Source organism: Nerophis lumbriciformis, linkage group LG22 (genome assembly GCF_033978685.3).
Source record: "Nerophis lumbriciformis linkage group LG22, RoL_Nlum_v2.1, whole genome shotgun sequence".
Classification (NCBI taxonomy): Eukaryota; Metazoa; Chordata; class Actinopteri; order Syngnathiformes; family Syngnathidae; genus Nerophis; species Nerophis lumbriciformis.
Window position 1 is genome coordinate 9,499,083 of NC_084569.2, and position 15,939 is coordinate 9,515,021.

Here is a 15,939-nt window from a genome sequence, read left to right on the forward strand (position 1 = left end):
ATGCTTTTAGATATTTTTAAAATTTGTTTTGTTGGTAATTGGTTTTTAATCTTCATTATTTATTACAGTATGTCTCTATATACATATTTATTTATTTATTTTTTTTAAAATTTTGGCCATTAGGGGTGCATTTCAATTTCTTACACACACTTGTTATTACATATGTTGGCCAGAGTGGGAGCACTTCAAATGTTTACACACACTTGTTATTTCATATGTTGATACAGAAAGATTTGTACTTACAACATTAATAATATATACATACTATGCAAATATAAAAAATCTTGTTGTGAAAAATGAGTTGGAATTTCACAAGAAAAACTTAGAATTTTTGCAGTATTATAATAAATTGCATAATTTTACTCAACACAAGTCAAAATGTTACAAGAAAAACTGAACATTTGTGCAATATTATGACAAAAGTTGGAATTTTACTCAATAACAGTCGAAGTTTTACAAGAAAAGCTTAAAATGTAATTTTACTTGACAAAAGTCACAATTTTATCAGAAAACTTAACATTTTTGGCAATATTATAATAATAATCGGAATTTTACCTGGCAAAATTATGACAAAAGTCATCATTTTACTCAAAAAATTTCACTATTTTACAACAACAACAACAACATTTGATAAAAGTCAGAATTTTATATGACAAATGTCACCATTTTGCATGAAAAAGTTATAATCTTACATAAAAAAGTAATAATTTTATGAGAAAATATTGTAATATTACAGAAACAGAAAGAATATGAGAAATTGTTCCCAATTTGTCAGAAAAAAGTCGACACATTGAACCTGAAGCAGTATTTGAGCTTTTCCTTCGCGTTTAGCATGTTTTTAGCATAACGCTAACACCTTTATTCTGTGTACCTTCCGTTCATTCTATTTCCAATTTTTAAATACAAATCAAAAAACAAATTTCGGACCATTTTTTCTTCTTTCATTTCTGAAAACAAAGTTATTTGAGGACACTTTTTTCAAACGACAATATGACGCCTGCTGAACAAATATGTTAGCGTTATGCTAAAAACATGACACAAGAAAAAGGTCACAGTTTCACAAGAAAAACTTACAATTTTTGCAGTATTATAATGAAAGTCATGATTTTACTCAACACAAGTCAAAATTTTACAAGAAAAACTGAGCATTTATGCAATGTTATGATAAAAGTTGGAATTTTACTCAATAACAGTCGCAGTTTTAAAAGAAAAGCTTAAAATTTTGGCAGTTTTATGAAAAGAGTCGTAACTTTACTCGTCAAAAATCTCAGTTTTATAAGAACACTTTAAGATTTTGGCAATATTATAATAATCATCTTAATTTTGCTTGCCGAAATTATTACAAAAGTCACAATTTTACTCAAAAAATGTCACTGTTTTACAAGAACAACAAAAAAAATTTGGCAATATTGTGATAAAAGTCAGAATTTTATATGACAAATGTCACCATTTTGCATTAAAAAGTAATAATTTCACATAAAAAAGTAATAATTTTACGAGAAAATATAGCAATATTACAGAAGCAGAAGGAATATGAGAAATTATTCCCAATGTTTCAAGTTATTACAGTATGTCTCCATATACATATTTATTTTCTTTATTTTATTAATTTTGGCCATAGGGGCGCATTTCGATTTCTTACACACACTTGTTATTACATATGTTGGCCAGAGGGGGAGCACTTCAAATTTTTACACACACTTGTTATTTCATATGTTGACCAGAGGGGGAGCACTTTTAAAACCGACACACAGTCAATTTGAAAAATCCCTCCTTTTTGGGACCACCCTCATTTTGATAGATGTCACCACCAGGGGTGCAAATGAGACATTCTCTATTAGATGCAATGGTTTTCTGTATTGGGACCATGATTTATGTCATCACTTGTTCACACCTCCTCATATGGATGGTACTTTTCCTTGGTGGTGTCTCAAGAAGGGTAGAAATACAAGAACACACACACACACACACACACACACACACACACACACACACACACACACACACACACACACACACACACACACACACACACACACACACACACACACGGGGAAGAGACATACCAGTGTAAATCTGCAGGTGTCACTCTTTGGGTTTAGACAGTGTGTGTGTGTGTGTGTGTGTGTGTGTGTGTGTGTGTGTGTGTGTGTGTGTGTGTGTGTGTGTGTGTGTGTGTGTGTGTGCTTCCGACCACAAAAGTGCTGGCGTAGGTTGTTACTCCATCACTTCTGTGCCAAACAACTTCTTATCAACACCATGTTTGAGTTTGAGACGCCGACTAAACGGGCGGCGGTTTCTTTGATGCGCACAAAAAAAAGAAAAAGCGTAAAAAAAGGTTTGTGTTTTTTGGCTCTGCCTAAATGAATTCCACTTAAAAGACTAATTAGGTGTGTATTGATGCTTTAAGCCAGGGGTCCCCAAACTTTTGAAAAACAATTTGGCCAGGGGCCGGGCTGTATATATACATATACAGTGTGTATATGTATATATATATATATATATATATATATATATATATATATATATATATATATATATATACACACATATATATATATATATATATATGTATATATATATATATTTATATGTATTTATATATATATATATTTATATTTATATATATGTATATTTATTTACATATATATATACATATATATCTATTTATATATACACACATATATGTATATATGTATATATGTGTATGTATATATATATATATATATATATATATATATATATATATATTTATATATATTTATGTATATATATATATACATATATATATGTGTATATATATATATATATATATATATATATATATATATATATATATATATATATATATATATATATATATATATATATATATATATGTATATTTATTTATGTGTATGTATGTAGATGGGAACATGCATATTAGACAATATGATTTAGAAAATGGATTAGAAAGGACAGACTTTTAGAAATACTAATACAAAATATATATATATATTTAAGCCAAGGCCGGAAGGCCCCAGTAAAGATGGAGTTTAGGGGTCCCCCCCCCCCCACACTTGTGAGAGAGTCTACACAATCGATTGACATCTACGAACACCAATCGTTGCATTCCGCCATCAAATTAGGCCTACAGTAGACACTTTTAGCAATGCAAAAAAAGCACATAAGGTAACCTTTTTTTTTAAACTTTGGTATTATTCTGATATGAATTTAAAAACAGTCAACAAAGTCCATCGCATTTTTACACTTGCACAATCGTGCAAAATTAAGTCGGCAGAAGCAGAATTGATTTAATTTGACCCTTAATATTTCGGCAATTACTGATTGTTTGTTAACTTTCCTCAAAAAAACATTTTTTTAATTGGAAATATTTTTATTTTTATATTGTGTAGTTGTTAGTAATCATGTATATAGTGTTCAAAAAGTTCAGGGTAACAAATAAAACATGTAAAAAACAAAGCAAAATTTTCCCACAAGAAATACTGTAATGTAAATCAAAATATCAGCACAAAAAAACACTTTATAGAAGATAATTATAGTTTTATGTGCAGAAAACTGTGAAATACATATACATGTTGAATGACATGGATAAATGAGCATTTAATATCACTTTTATTTGTATTTATTGAAAATCAAAGACAGCGGGTTCTTTCTTTAATTGAATGTTTCTCACCCTCTTCATCAAAAGTGCTGACACTCGCAACTTTCTTTGGCCCCTTTGTGTCTTATTTTTCAGTCGTATTCAAGACTGAGTTTGTTTGATAAGTGGCACAAGGATGCAACATTTGACCTAATGATAACTGAAACCATACTTTAACCAGAAACCGAATTATACAAAAAAAATGGGTCCTATACGAAAAACCGAAGTATTTTTTTCTCACACTTAAATAGTTCATAAGCTATGTTTAAACTAATCTTTTTATTCTCTGTGTTTCCAGCAAGGTCGGCCAGCGCGCGGACAAGGAGGACAGAAAGAGACGGCTCCAGCCTTGTGGGCCCCAGTAAGTTGACTGCACACAATTGTGAAGATTCCTGTCACGACTGTAATCAATACTTTATTCCTGGAACTTTAATGATGTAAGTCAGTGTCAGTGACCTGCAGCGGGATGTTGAAAGTCTTTCGCAAAGGCAGAGTAGTTATTGTCTCTTCTGGCCAGATAACAGCTGATAACAAACCTGGTAGACATGATAACATCTATCCCATGATTGAGGCCACCACTTGTAAACAAACAAAAACAAAAGTGCTCCCCCTCTGGCCAACATATGTAATAACAAGTGTGTGCAAGAAATTGAAATGCGCCCCCTCGGGCCAAAATGTATAAAAAACTAAATAAATATATGTATATAGAGACGTACCGTAATAACTTGAAGTAAATAATGAAGATTAAAAACCAATTTCAAACAAAAAATTCACCCCCAAAAATGAACAAAAAGCTTACCTTTTTTATATTTGCATAGTATGTATATATTATTAATTTTTATATATCTGGAACGGGTGGTCCTAACGAGGGAGGCATTTTTCGGAGGTCTCGAGAAGGTAACAAATACAAGAATGTGTGTTTGTGTGTGTTCTTGTATTTCTACCCTTCTTGAGACGTCAACAAGGAAAAGTATCTTCCATATGAGGAGGTGTGAACAAGTGATGACATAAATCATGGTCCCAATACAGAAAACCATTGCATCTAATAGAGAATGTCTCATTTGCACCACCTGGTGGTGACATCTATCAAAATGAGGGTGGTCCCAAAAAGGAGGGATTTTTCAAATTGACTGTGTGTCGCTTTTAAAAGTGCTCCCCCTCTGGTCAACATATGAAATAACAAGTGTGTGTAAAAATTTGATGTGCACCCCCTTTGGCCAAAATTAATTTAAAAAAAATAAATAAATATGTATACAGAGACATACTGTAATAACTTGACGTAAATAATGAAAATTAAAAACCAATTACAAACAAAAATAAATAATAATATTAACTAAAAGCAGTCTTTTTCTCACAATGTGTCGACTTTTTTCTGACAAATTGGAAACAATTTCTGATACTTTTTCTGTTTCTGTAATATTGCAATATTTTCTTGTAAAATTATAACTTTTTTATGTAAAATTATAACTTTTTTAAATTGAAATTGAAATGCGCCCACTTTGGCCAAAATTAATTAAAACAAATATAATAAATATGTATATAGAGACATACTGTATTAAATAATGAACCAATTACCAACAAAAAAAATAAGAAAAATAACTAAAAGCAGTCTTTTTCTCACAATGTGTTGACTTTTTTCTTATAAAATTGGGAACAATTTTTCATATACTTTCTGTTTCTGCAATATTGCAATATTTTCTCGTAAAATGATTACTTTTTTATGTAAAATGTTTACTTTTTTATGTAAAATTATAACTTTTTCATGCAAAATGGTGACATTTGTCATATACAATTCTGACTTTTATCAAATTGTTTTGTTGTTGTTGTAAAATAGTGACATTTTTTGAGTAAAATTATGACTCCTGTCATAACTTTGCCAAGTAAAATTCCGATTGTTATCATAATATTGCCGAAATTGTAAAGTTTTCTTATGAAAGTGTGACTTTTGTCGAGTTAAATTACGACTCTTTTCATAAAATTGCCAACATTTTAAGCTTTTCTTGTAAAACTGCGACTGTTATTAAGTAAAATTCCAACTTTTGTCATAATTTTGCACAAATGTTCAGTTTTTCTTGTAAAATTTGGACTTGCGTTGAGTAAAATGACGACTTTTATTATAATACTGCCAAAAGTTTTTCTTGTGAAATTCCAACTCATTCTTCACAACAAGCTTTTTTATATTTGCATAGTATGTATATATTATTAATGTTGTAAATACACATCTTTATATATCTAGAAAGGGTGGTCCAAAAGAGGGAGGCATTTTTCGGAGGTCTCAAGAAGGTAACAAATACAAGAATGTGTATTTGCGTGTGTGTGTGTGTTCTTGTATTTCTACCCTTCTTGTGAGATCAACAAGGAAACGTATCTTCCATATGAGGAGGTGTGAACAAGTGATGACATAAATCATGGTCCCAATACAGAAAACCATTGCATCTAATAGAGAATGTCTCATTTGCACCCCTGGTGGTGAAATCTATCAAAATGAGGATGGTCCCAAAAAGGAGGGATTTTTCAAATTGACTGTGTGTCGCTTTTAAAAGTGCTCCCCCTCTGGTCAACATATGAAATAACAAGTGTGTGTAAACATTTGAAGTGCTCCCCCTCTGGCCAACATATGTAATAACAAGTGTGTGGAAGAAATTGAAATGTGCCCCCTTTGGCCAAAATGTATTTAAAAAATACAATAAATATGTATATAGAGACATACTGTAATAACTTGATGTAAATAATGAAGATTAAAAACCAATTGCAAACAAACAAACAAACAAAACAAAAAAAAATTAAATAAAAGTTTACCTTTTTTATATTTGCATAGTATGTATATATTATTAATGTTTTAAATAAAAATCTTTCTGTATCAACATATGAAATAACAAGTGTGTGTAAAAATTGTAAGTGCTCCCACTCTGGCCAACATATGTAATAACAAGTGTGTGTAAGAAATTTAAATGCACCCCCATTGGCCAAAATTTATTTAAAAAAAAAGAAAAAATCATTGGTACTTTAACTTTAACTTTAACTTTAAATATGTATATAGAGACATACTGTAATAAATAAGGAAGTTTAAAAACCAATTACCAACAAAAAATTAAAAAAATTATATCTAAAAGCAGTCTTTTTCTCACAATGTGTCGACTGTTTTTTAATGAAATTGGGAATTTTTTTTTTCATATTCTTTCTGTTTCTGTAATATTGCAATATTTTCTCGTAAAATGATTACTTTTTTATGTAAAATGTTTACTTTTAATGCAAAACGGTGACATTTGTCCATAAAATTCGGACTTTTATCACAATATTGCCAATGTTTGTTTTGTTCTTGTAAAACAGTGACATTTTTTGAGTAAAACAATGACTTTTGTCATAATTTTGCCGAGCAAAATTCCAATTATTATTATAAGATTGCCAAAAATTTTAAGTTTTCTTGTAAAATTGTGACTTTCGTCGAGTAAAATTACGACTCTTTTCATAAAACTGCCAAAATTTTAAGCTTTTCTTGTAAAATTGCAACTGTTATTGAGTAAAATTCCAACTTTTATCGTAAGATTGCACAAATGTTCAGTTTTTCTTGTAAAATTTGACTTGCGTTGAGTAAAATGACAACTTTTATTTTAATACCGCCAAAATTCTAAGTTTTCTTGTGAAATTGTGACCTTTTTCTTGTGAAATTCCCACCCAATTTTCACAACAAGCTTTTTTATATTTGCATAGTATGTATATATTATTAATGTTGTAAATACAAATCTTTCTGTATCAACATATGAAATAACAAGTGTGTGTAAACATTTGAAGTGCTCCCACTGTGGCCAACATATGTAATAACAAGTGTGTGTAAGAAATTGAAATGCACCCCCATTGGCCAAAATTTATTAAAAAAAATAAATAAATAATCATTGGTAGTTTAATTTTAACTTTAACTTTAACTTTAAATATGTATATAGAGACATACTGTAATAAATAAGAAAGATTAAAAACCAATTACCAACAAAAAAATTATATCTAAAAGCAGTCTTTTTCTCAAAATGTGTCGACTTTTTTTTAATAAAATTGGGAATTTTTTTTCATATTCTTTCTGTTTCTGTAATATTGCAATATTTTCTCGTAAAATGATTACTTTTTTATGTAAAACGTTTACTTTTTAAGTAAAATGATAACTTTTTAATGCAAAACGGTGACATTTGTCATATAAAATTCGGACTTTTATCACAATATTGCCAATGTTTGTGTTGTTCTTGTAAAACAGTGACATTTTTGGAGTAAAACAATGACTTTTGTCATAATTTTGCCGAGCAAAATTCCAATTATTATTATAAGATTGCCAAAAATTTTAAGTTTTCTTGTAAAATTGTGACTTTCGTCGAGTAAAATTACGACTCTTTTCATAAAACTGCCAACATTTTAAGCTTTTCTTGTAAAATTGCGACTGTTATTGAGTAAAATTCCAACTTTTATCGTAAGATTGCACAAATGTTCAGTTTTTCTTGTAAAATTTGACTTGCGTTGAGTAAAATGACGACTTTTATTTTAATACCGCCAAAATTCTAAGTTTTCTTGTGAAATTGTGACCTTTTTCTTGTGAAATTCCCACCCAATTTTCACAACAAGCTTTTTTATATTTGCATAGTATGTATATATTATTAATGTTTTAAATACAAATCTTTCTGTATCAACATATGAAATAACAACTGTGTGTAAACATTTGAAGTGCTCCCACTAATAACTTGTAATAACAAGTGTGTGTAAGAAATTGAAATGCGCCCTCTTTGGCCAAAATTTATTAAAACAAATATAATAAATAAGTATATAGAGACATAATGTATTAAATAATGAACCAATTACCAACAAAAAAAAAATTAAAAAATAACTAAAAGCAGTCTTTTTCTCACAATGTGTCGACTTTTTTCTTATAAAATTGGGAAAACATTTTCATATTCTTTCTGTTTCTGCAATATTGCAATATTTTCTCGTAAAATTATAATTTTTTTAATGTAAAATGATTACTTTTTAAAGTAATATGATAACTTTTTAATGCAAAACGGTGACATTTGTCAGAAAAAATTCGGACTTTCATCGCAATATTGCCAATGTTTGTGTTGTCCTTGTAAAATAGTGACATTTTTTGAGTAAAATCATGACTTTTGTCATAATTTTGCAGAGTAAAATTCCGATTATTTTCATAATTTGCCAACATTTTTACGTTTTCTGATAAAATTGGGACTTTTGTCGAATAAAATTACGACTCTTTTTATAAAACTGCCAAAATGTTAAGCTTTTGTTGTAAAATTGCGACTGTTATTGAGTAAAATTCCAACTTTTATCATAATATTGCACAAATGTTCAGTTTTTATTGTAACATTTTGACCTGCATTGAGTAAAATGACGACTTTTATTTTAATACCGCCAAAATACTACGTTTTTCTTGTGAAATTGTGACCTTTTTCTTGTGAAATTCCAACTCATTTTTCACAACAAGCTTTTTTATATTTGCATAGTATGTATATATTATTAATGTTTTAAATACAAATCTTTCTGTATCAACATATGAAATGAAAAGTGTGTGTAAACATTTGAAGTGCTCCCACTCTGGCCAACATATGTAATAACAAGTGTGTGTAAGAAATTGAAATGCACCCCCATTGGCCAAAATTTATTTAAAAAAAAAAAAAAAAATCATTGGTAGTTTAACTTTAACTTTAACTTTAAATATGTATATAGAGACATACTGTAATAAATAAGAAAGATTAAAAACCAATTACCAACAAAAAAATTAAAAAATTATATCTAAAAGCAGTCTTTTTCTCAAAATGTGTCGACTTTTTTTTAATAAAATCGGGATTTTTTTTTTCATATTCTTTCTGTTTCTGTAATATTGCAATATTTCCTCGTAAAATGATTACTTTTTTATGTAAAATGTTTACTTTTTAAGTAAAATGATAACTTTTTAATGCAAAACGGTGACATTTGTCAATAAAATTCGGACTTTTATCACAATATTGCCAATGTTTGTGTTGTTCTTGTAAAACAGTGACATTTTTTGTGTAAAACAATGACTTTTGTCATAATTTTGCCAAGTAAAATTCCAATTATTATTATAAGATTGCCAAAAATTTTAAGTTTTCTTGTAAAATTGTGACTTTCGTCGAGTAAAATTACGACTCTTTTCATAAAACTGCCAAAATTTTAAGCTTTTCTTGTAAAATTGCGACTGTTATTGAGTTAAATTCCAATATTTATCGTAAGATTGCACAAATGTTCAGTTTTTCTTGTAGAATTTGACTTGCGTTGAGTAAAATGACGACTTTTATTTTAATACCGCCAAAATTCTAAGTTTTCTTGTGAAATTGTGACCTTTTTCTTGTGAAATTCCCACCCAATTTTCACAACAAGCTTTTTTATATTTGCATAGTATGTATATATTATTAATGTTTTAAATACAAATCTTTCTGTATCAACATATGAAATAACAAGTGTGTGTAAACATTTGAAGTGCTCCCACTCTGGCCAACATATGTAATAACAAGTGTGTGTAAGAAATTGAAATGCACCCCCTTTGGCCAAAATTAATAAACAAAAATATAATAAATATGTATATAGAGACATACTGTAATAAATAATGAAGATTAAAAACCAATCACCAACAAAAAAAAACACAAAAAAAACTAAAAGCATTCTTTTTCTCACAATGTGTCGACTTTTTTCTTATAAAATTGGGAAACATTTTTCTGTTTCTGTAACATTGCAATATTTTCTCGTAAAATTATTATTATGATTACTTTTTTTAAGTAAAATTCTAACTTTTTAATGCAAAACGGTGACATTTGTCACATAAAATTCTGACTTTTATCACAATATTGCCAATGTTTGTGTTGTTCTCGTAAAACAGTGACATTTTTGGAGTAAAATCATGACTTTTGTCATAATTTTGCCAAGCAAAAGTCCAATTGTTATTATAAAATTGCCAAATTTTTCAAGATTTCTTGTAAAATTGTGACTTTTGTCGAGTAAAATTACGACTCTCTTCATAAAATTGCCAACATTTTAAGCTGTCCTTGTAAAATTGCGACTGTTATTGAGTAAAATTCCAACTTTTATCATAACATCGCACAAATGTTCAGTTTTTCTTGTGAAATTTTGACCTTTTTCTTGTGAAATTCCAACTCATTTTTCACAACAACCTTTTTTTGTATTTGCATAGTATGTATACATTATTAATTTTGTAAAATACACTTCTTTATATATCTAGAAAGGGTGGTCCTAAAGAGGTAGGCATTATTCGGAGGTCTCAAGAAGGTAACAAATACATGAAAGTGTGTGTGCATGTGTGTGTGTGTGTGCGTGTGTGTGTGTGTGTGATTGTACACACGTGCACAGTATTGGCACATAGCCTGACTATACAGCTATGCTCACTGCCAAGGCAAGTCCTCTTTGTACATAAAGCAAATATTTTCTGCAGAATCAGCACAAAAACAGGAGAGCGAGTGAGAGAGAGAGAGAGAGAGAGAGAGAGAGAGAGAGAGAGAGAGAGAGGAAGGACACACACACACACACACACACACACACACACACACACACACACACACACACACACACACACACACACACACACACACACACACACACACACACACACACACACACACACATGCAGACTGAGTGTTGTGCAGGATGTGAAGTCATCCAGTTAATGAGACAACTCACACATTATTACTGTAAGAGAGTTTATTGTGTCCTGGAGGCCTGTTACTTGCAGGTGGTGTCCACCAGAGGTCGCCAAAAGTGCATATTAACCTCCTTTTGACAAAGGGGCGTCAAACTGTCACTGTGTACAATGTGTCATCTAGTCGTTCTATTACATAACTACATGACACACTTGCATCTGATTATTATACATTTTTTAAACAAATTGATGGATGACTTTGACTTTGTTTAATAATCAGAAGACAATTATTTAAAAAAAAAAAAAAAACTAAAATGAAGAATATTTTTAAGACAATGTTGATCTTTTTCCTATGACCATTTATCTAGATTTATACAGTCGTTGTCAAAAGTTTACATACACTTGTAAAGAACATAATGTCATTTCTACAACTCTTATTTTGTTTTTTTGGGATCATCCAGTCATGTAGAGAGGATCTTTGATTTCTGTTTCCGCAATAGGTATTTAAAAACAGCAGAGCAGTCCTGTTACATAGAGGATCTTTGATTTGGGTTTCTGCAATAGTTATTCAAAAACAGCAGAGCAGACCTGTCATATAAAGGATCTTTGATTTGTGTTTCTGCAATAGGTATTTAAAAACAGCAGAGCAGTCCTGTGGTATAGAGGATCTTTGATTTGTGTTCCTGCAATAGGTATTTAAAAACAGCAGAGCAGTCCTGTCGTATAGAGGATCTTTGATTTGTTTTTCTGCAATAGGTATTGCAATAGGTATTTAAAAAACAACAAAGCAGTCCTGTTATGTAGAGGATCTTTGACAGTTTTTTTAGTAGGTAAGTATTGTGCCTTAATGAGTAGTCCTGCGCAATAAAGGATCTTGATTTTGTGTTTCTGCAATAGTTGTTTTAAAAACAGCAGAGCAGTCCTGTCATATAGAGGATCTTTGATTTGTGTTTCTGCAATAGGTATTTAAAAACAGCAGAGCAGTCCTGTTACATAAAGGATCTTTGATTTCTGTTTCCGCAATAGGTATTTAAAAACAGCAGAGCAGTCCTGTTGTATAAAGGATCTTTGATTTGTGTTCCTGCAATAGTTATTTAAAAACAGCAGAGCAGTCCTGTCATATAAAGGATCTTTGATTTGTGTTTCTGCAATAGTTATTTAAAAACAGCAGAGCAGTCCTGTCGTATAGAGGATCTTTGATTTGTTTTTCTGCAATAGGTATTTAAAAAGACAACAGAGCAGTCCTGTCGTATAGAGGATCTTTGACAGTTTTTTTAGTAGGTAAGTATTGTGCCTTAATGAGTAGTCCTGTGCAGTAAAGGATCTGGATTTGTGTTTCTGCAATAGTTGTTTTAAAAACAGCAGAGCAGTCCTGTTGTATAGAGGATCTTTGATTTGTTTTTCTGCAATAGGTATTTTAAAAACAGCAGAGTAGTCTTGTCATATAAAGGATCTTTGATTTGTGTTTCTGCAATAGGTATTTAAAAACAGCAGAGCAGTCCTGTCGTATAGAGGATCTTTGATTTGTGTTTCTGCAATAGGCATTTAAAAACAGCAGAGCAGTCCTGTCGTATAGAGGATCTTTGATTTGTGTTTCTGCAATAGGCATTTAAAAACAGCAGAGCAGTCCTGTCATATAGAGGATCTTTGATTTGTTTTTCTGCAATAGGTATTGCAATAGGTATTTAAAAACAACAGAGCAGTCCTGTCATATAGAGGGTCTTTGACAGTTTTTTTAGTAGGTAAGTATTGTGCCTTAATGAATAGTCCTGTGCAATAAAGGATCTTGATTTGTGTTTCTGCAATAGTTGTTTAAAAACAGCAGAGCAGTCCTGTCGTATAGAGGATCTTTGATTTGTGTTTCTGCAATGGGCATTTAAAAACAGCAGAGCAGTCCTGTCGTATAGAGGATCTTTGATTTGTGTTTCTGCAATAGGTATTTAAAAACAGCAGAGCAGTCCTGTCGTATAGAGGATCTTTGATTTGTGTTTCTGCAATAGGCATTTAAAAACAGCAGAGCAGTCCTGTCGTATAGAGGATCTTTGATTTGTTTTTCCGCAATAGGTATTGCAATAGGTATTTAAAAAACAACAGAGCAGTCCTGTGATATAGAGGATCTTTGACAGTTTTTTTAGTAGGTAAGTATTGTGCCTTAATGAGTAGTCCTGTGCAATAAAGGATCTTGATTTGTGTTTCTGCAATAGTTGTTTAAAAACAGCAGAGCAGTCCTGTTACATAGAGGATCTTTGATATGTTTTTCTGCAATAGGTATTTTAAAAACAGCAGAGTAGTCTTGTCATATAAAGGATCTTTGATTTGTGTTTCTGCAATAGGTATTTAAAAACAGCAGAGCAGTCCTGTCGTATAGAGGATCTTTGATTTGTGTTTCTGCAATAGGCATTTAAAAACAGCAGAGCAGTCCTGTCGTATAGAGGATCTTTGATTTGTTTTTCTGCAATAGGTATTGCAATAGGTATTTAAAAAACAACAAAGCAGTCCTGTTATGTAGAGGATCTTTGACAGTTTTTTTAGTAGGTAAGTATTGTGCCTTAATGAGTAGTCCTGCGCAATAAAGGATCTTGATTTTGTGTTTCTGCAATAGTTGTTTTAAAACAGCAGAGCAGTCCTGTTACATAGAGGATCTTTGATTTGGGTTTCTGCAATAGTTATTCAAAAACAGCAGAGCAGTCCTGTTATAGAGAGGATCTTTGATTTGTGTTTCTGCAATAGTTATTTAAAAACAGCAGAGCAGTCCTGTCGTATAGAGGTTCTTTGATTGTGTTTCTGCAATAGGTATTTAAAAACAACAGAGCAGTCCTGTCGCATAGAGGATCTTTGACAGTTTTTTTAGTAGGTAAGTATTGTGCCTTAATGAGTAGTCCTGTGCAATAAAGGATCTTGATTTGTGTTTCTGCAATAGTTGTTTTAAAAACAGCAGAGCAGTCCTGTTATATAGAGGATCTTTGATTTGTTTTTCTGCAATAGGTATTTTAAAAACAGCAGAGTAGTCTTGGCATATAAAGGATCTTTGATTTGTGTTTCTGCAATAGGTATTTAAAAACAGCAGAGCAGTCCTGTCGTATAGAGGATCTTTGATTTGTGTTTCTGCAATAGGCATTTAAAAACAGCAGAGCAGTCCTGTCATATAGAGGATCTTTGATTTGTTTTTCTGCAATAGGTATTGCAATAGGTATTTAAAAACAACAGAGCAGTCCTGTCATATAGAGGATCTTTGACAGTTTTTTTAGTAGGTAAGTATTGTGCCTTAATGAGTAGTCCTGTGCAATAAAGGATCTTGATTTGTGTTTCTGCAATAGTTGTTTAAAAACAGCAGAGCAGTCCTGTCACATAGAGGATCTTTGATTTGTGTTTCTGCAATGGGCATTTAAAAACAGCAGAGCAGTCCTGTCGTATAGAGGATCTTTGATTTGTGTTTCTGCAATAGGTATTTAAAAACAGCAGAGCAGTCCTGTCGTATAGAGGATCTTTGATATGTTTTTCTGCAATAGGTATTTAAAAACAACAGAGTAGTCCTGTCATATAGAGGATCTTTGACAGTTTTTTTTAGTAAGTAATTATTGTGCCTTAATGAATAGTCCTGTGCAATAAAGGATCTTGATTTCTGTTCCTGCAACATGTATTTAAAAACAGAGTGGCACGTTTTTTTAATTTATTTATCATAGGTCCTCAACAACAGCAAAGTGCTTCTGTTGCATGGAGGATCTTTGACTGGTGATATTTCAGTGCAAACATGCTTACAAACAGCAGAGCGCCCCTGTCATGTGGAGGATCTTTGACTAGCATTTTTGCAGCAGGACCTTAAAAACAGCAGAGTGCAGATATGTAGAGGATCTTTGACAAGTCTTTTTTTTTTATCATAGGTCCTCAACAACAGCAAAGTGCTTCTGTTGTATGGAGGATCTTTGACGAGTGATATTTCAGTGCAAACTGCTTACAAGCAGCAGAGCGCCCCTTTCATGTAGAGGATCTTTGACTATTTTTTATTTATTTTTTATCATAGGTCCTCAACAACAGCAAAGTGCTTATGTTGTATGGAGGATCTTTGACTAGTGATATTTCAGTGCAAACATGCTTGCAAACAGCAAAATGCCACTGTCATGTAGAGGATCTTTGACTAGTTTTTTTTTTTTTTTTTTTAATCATATGTCCTCAACAACAGCAAAGTGCTTCTGTTGCATGGAGGATCTTTGACTAGTGATATTTCAGTGCAAACATGCTTACAAACAGCAGATCGCCCCTGTTTTATAGAGGATCTTTGACTAGCATTTTTGCAGCAGGCCCTTAAAAACAGCAGAGTGCGGATACGTAGAGGATCTTTGTAGTGTTTTGTGGTAGATCCTCAAAAACAGCAGAGCACTTGAGTCACATAGAGCAGTGATTATCAAACTGTGGTACGCAGGCTCCAAAGAATCACTTGCTTAAAGTACAGTCTTTTATTTTTCCTATATTCCAACTAGTGTTGTCCCCATACCAATATTTTGGTACCGGTGCTTTTTAGAGGCGGTATAGTACCGAATATGATTCAGTAGTATCGCGGTGCTATACTAATACCGGTATACCGTACAACCCTAATTCGAACACAGTTTTACTGTTCAAACTGTGTGTAATGTTATAAAAT

General features: G+C 31.3%; 1 protein-coding gene across 2 annotated transcripts in view; it reads left to right on the forward strand.

Moving 5' to 3' along the window:
* septin9a (septin 9a) overlaps positions 1-15,939 on the forward strand; it is a 194,462-nt gene that overhangs the window by 21,977 nt on the left and 156,546 nt on the right. For both annotated transcript variants that reach the window (XM_061974298.1, XM_061974297.1), the window contains exon 2: positions 3,942-4,004. In XM_061974298.1, coding sequence (XP_061830282.1) covers positions 3,942-4,004 — 63 coding nt within the window. The remainder of the gene's footprint in view (positions 1-3,941; positions 4,005-15,939) is intronic.